Source organism: Hyla sarda, chromosome 7 (assembly GCF_029499605.1).
Source record: "Hyla sarda isolate aHylSar1 chromosome 7, aHylSar1.hap1, whole genome shotgun sequence".
NCBI classification, from domain to species: Eukaryota; Metazoa; Chordata; class Amphibia; order Anura; family Hylidae; genus Hyla; species Hyla sarda.
Window position 1 is genome coordinate 67,802,675 of NC_079195.1, and position 3,626 is coordinate 67,806,300.

Genomic DNA, 3,626 nt, shown 5'->3' on the forward strand with positions numbered 1-3,626 from the left:
TGGTTCCAGGCAGTAAATCGATGGGACAATCGTAAGGGCGATGAGGAGGTAGAGTCTCGGCCTGCTTCTGGCAGAATACATCAGAGAAGGGTGGAGGCAGACCAGGGAAAGGAGGAAGACTAGAAACTTTAGACTAGCTAGACTGGCCTAAGACAAAGATTTTGACGTGATTGTCCAATGTCCCCAGCGAGTAATTTCTCCAATTCTCCAATCAAGTTTCAGAGAATGACATCAGAGCCAAGGAAAACTAAGAAGAAGCTCAGAGGTAAAGTGGGGTAGAACATAGAATTCAATCTTTTCCTTATGCGCAACACCCACTTGCATGACGAGAGGCTCAGTACGGAATAGCACCTTACAGTCCAGATTTTGTCCATTAACAGAAGAGATGAATAAAGGCTTGGCAAGCCGAGTAACAGGAAGATGAAATTTATGGACCAACGAGGCATCAATGAAGTTGCCTGCGGAACCAGAGTCCAAAAAGCCAGTATCGATGAATGAAGTCTTGACAGAAGCATAGATTTGTACAGAAATGTTCAAACGAAGAGAGGTAGTATTCACACCTAGGGACGCCATGTGGCCTAGTAGGTGCAAGCGTTACCCGGATGCTGAGGAAGAACAGTACAATCTTTGAGGAAGTGCTCCGGGCAAGCACAATAGAGACATAATTTCTCACTACATTGTCCAGATCTTTCTTGTTGCGACAAGCATGAATGATCCACTTGCATAGCCTCTTCGGCAAGAGGCACAGGGAACAGAAGCGGTGGACGTTGGCACACGGGAGCCAGTCGAGGATATCACTGTGTTCAGAGAGGTTCTCTCTCCAGGTGTAGGTCCTCCTGTCTCTCAGCAAAACGCACATCAATACGTGTAGCTCAGTGGATAAGTTCAATCAAGGAAGACGGAGGATCACGTGCAGCAAGAGCATCTTTTATGCAGCTAAACAATCCTTTTTTGAAAGTAGCACTCATCATTCCGTGCCAGTTCTGAGGCAAGAGTGCGGAATTGAACTGCATAGTCACCGGCGGAGGAATTCCCTTGGCAGAGATTCAGTAGAGCTGTCTCAGCAGAAGAAGTACGAGCGGGTCCCTCAAGGATGCTGCGGAATTAAGCGAGAAAAGCTGTCAAGTTTGAGGATACCGGATCACCGTGGTCCCAAAGAGGTGTAGCCTAGGCCAGAGCTTTTCCGGACAAGAGACTGATGACGAAGGCCACCATAGCTCGTTCCGTCAAGAACTGGTCTGACATAAGCTCCAAATGCATGGAACACTGTGTAACAAAGCCTCTACACAATTTGGAATCACCGTCATACTTGGAGGGCAGAGGTAAGCGTAGCTTGGACCCTGTAGATGCTGCGGGAACAGGTGGAGGAATTGGAGCAGGTTGCGGTTGCTGATGCATGGCTAATAACTGTTGCATCATGGCGGACAATTGAGTACATTGTTGCACCTGTTGGGCCAACTACTGTGACTGATGGACCACAACGGAGGGAAGATCCTCAACTTCAGGCAGAGGTACCTCAGCAGGATCCTCGTCCAAATCTTACTGTAACACTCACTGTTAGGAAGACAGGAACACCGGAGGTAGTGGATCCGCTGAACCTGTGTGGCAGATGATGCGGGCCGTACCAGGTAGTGGATTCTAAGGTGCCACTGGTTTTCACCAGAGCCCGCTGCAAAGCGGGATGGTCTTGCTACAGCAGGCAGGACCCAGGTCACTACCCCTGGCACGACTCAACTACACAGGCGGCTGAGGAGATTTGAGTCACAGAAGGGATGCAGAACTGGTAGTCAGGATACCAGAAAGTCAGGGCAGGCGGCACTGGTGCATAGTCGGGTAAGTAGCAGGGGGTCAGTAGGCAGATGGCACAGGAGCAAGGTCTGGTCACCGAGCAAGGGGTCAGAAACACGGCAAGGCAAATCACAGTAACGCTTTCTCAATGGCATGAGGCAACAAAGTTCCGGCAGGGAAGTGTGGGAGGAGCAGGAATATATAAGAGAGTGACAGGTGCAAAACTAATTATGGGCGCACTGGCTCTTTAAATCTTAAAGCTACGGCGCGTGCGTGCCCTAGGAGATGGGGACATGCATGCCGGAGCTGAGAAGCGGGAGAGGAGACTGCAGAGGATCGAGGCAAGTGACAGGCTGGGACTCACATGCGGGCCACCCCCGGCTGGTGGGGGGGGAGCGGGGCAATGCGCTCACGGCCAGCGTTATCGGCTGGAGCGCAGATCATAACAGGCTGGTAATCATAACATTTACAAAGAAGATGAGAAAAAACAAGACTGTACAGCATGTCAGTCTTTCCTCTCAGATATAACATTAATAATGTATTTTCCCATGGACAGAACATTACTTGGTTAAAATCCTTTTTTGTTTTACAAGTGAAAGAAATGCATTTTGTATCTCTTTGTTTCGGAGACTGTATAATAGAGGATTTAGTATTGGGATGAGTACTGTATTTAAGAGAGAAGCTGTTTTAGAGTTATTCACAGATGTATTACTAGATGGAGGCACAATATAAACACAAGTCAGTGTGACATAGAGCATACATACAACAGTGAGGTGGGCTGAGCAGGTAGAGAAAGCTTTCCGTCTTCCTTTGGCTGACTGAATTTTAAGAATAACAAAAATGATTGAGATATAAGAAGACAAGGTAAATAAGAAGCATGGCAAAGCAGAACCTATACCCTCAATAAGAAGAACAAGTCCTAGTCTGCTGATGCTTTCACAGGAAAGTTTCAATAATGGAACAGAATCACATAAAAAGTGATTAATCTCATCAGACTTGCAGAAATTCAACTTTGCCAACATTTGGATAAAGGGAGCTGGATCTACTAAACTTATCATCCACGTGACAGCAGTAAGAGTTACACAGACCTTCTTATTCAAAATGATATTATAGCGGAGTGGATTACAGATTGCCACATAGCGTTCGTAGGACATAACAGTCAACAGAAATAACTCCAAGCTTTGGAAAGAAATATAAAGATAAAGCTGCCCCATACATTCATGGAAGGATATTGATCTCATATTCAGGAATGTCAGCAAGAATTTAGGATGGATAAGGGTGGTCAGGCAAATATCTAAAAAGGCCAGGTTACAAACAAAGAAATACATAGGAGTATGAAGTTGTGAATTAAGACAAACAAGGACAATGAGAAACATGTTCTCTAAAACACAGAGGGAATAAGCAGTGAGAAAACCAAAGAAGAGTAAAATCTGGGAATCTGGGTATTCAGAAAACCCCAGTAGGATAAATCCTTCCACTGTTGTGTTTTCATGTATCATCCTTCCTCGATGAAAAATAAATTGTGTTGCTAAAAGACTTATGTTTTGCATAGTAAAATGAAAAAAATCAAACATTACAATAGCAAACATAACATTGAATAAAACCTTCAAGAGGCTGTAATTTACATTACAACTACTAGGTGGCAATACATGTAGACATATAGCATATACATCTCTGACTGAGGATCTCAAAATCATGTTAATTTCTAAAGTTGGTCATCCTGCACATGGGATATGTAGAGCCAAGAGGAAATTTATACAAGTCATATTTTTACATACACTGAGCTAAAGTCATTTAAGCCTTCAACGGATTCCATGTCTACAAACTATAGACCAACA

The 3,626-nt window shown here is 44.8% G+C and overlaps 1 protein-coding gene across 1 annotated transcript; it reads right to left on the minus strand.

Moving 5' to 3' along the window:
- Positions 1-2,348: 2,348 nt before the first annotated feature.
- On the minus strand, positions 2,349-3,287 carry LOC130283134 (olfactory receptor 146-like). Its single transcript, XM_056532325.1, has one exon. The coding sequence runs from the start codon at positions 3,285-3,287 to the stop codon at positions 2,349-2,351; it is 939 nt and encodes a 312-aa protein (XP_056388300.1).
- Between the last annotated feature and the right edge of the window lie 339 nt (positions 3,288-3,626).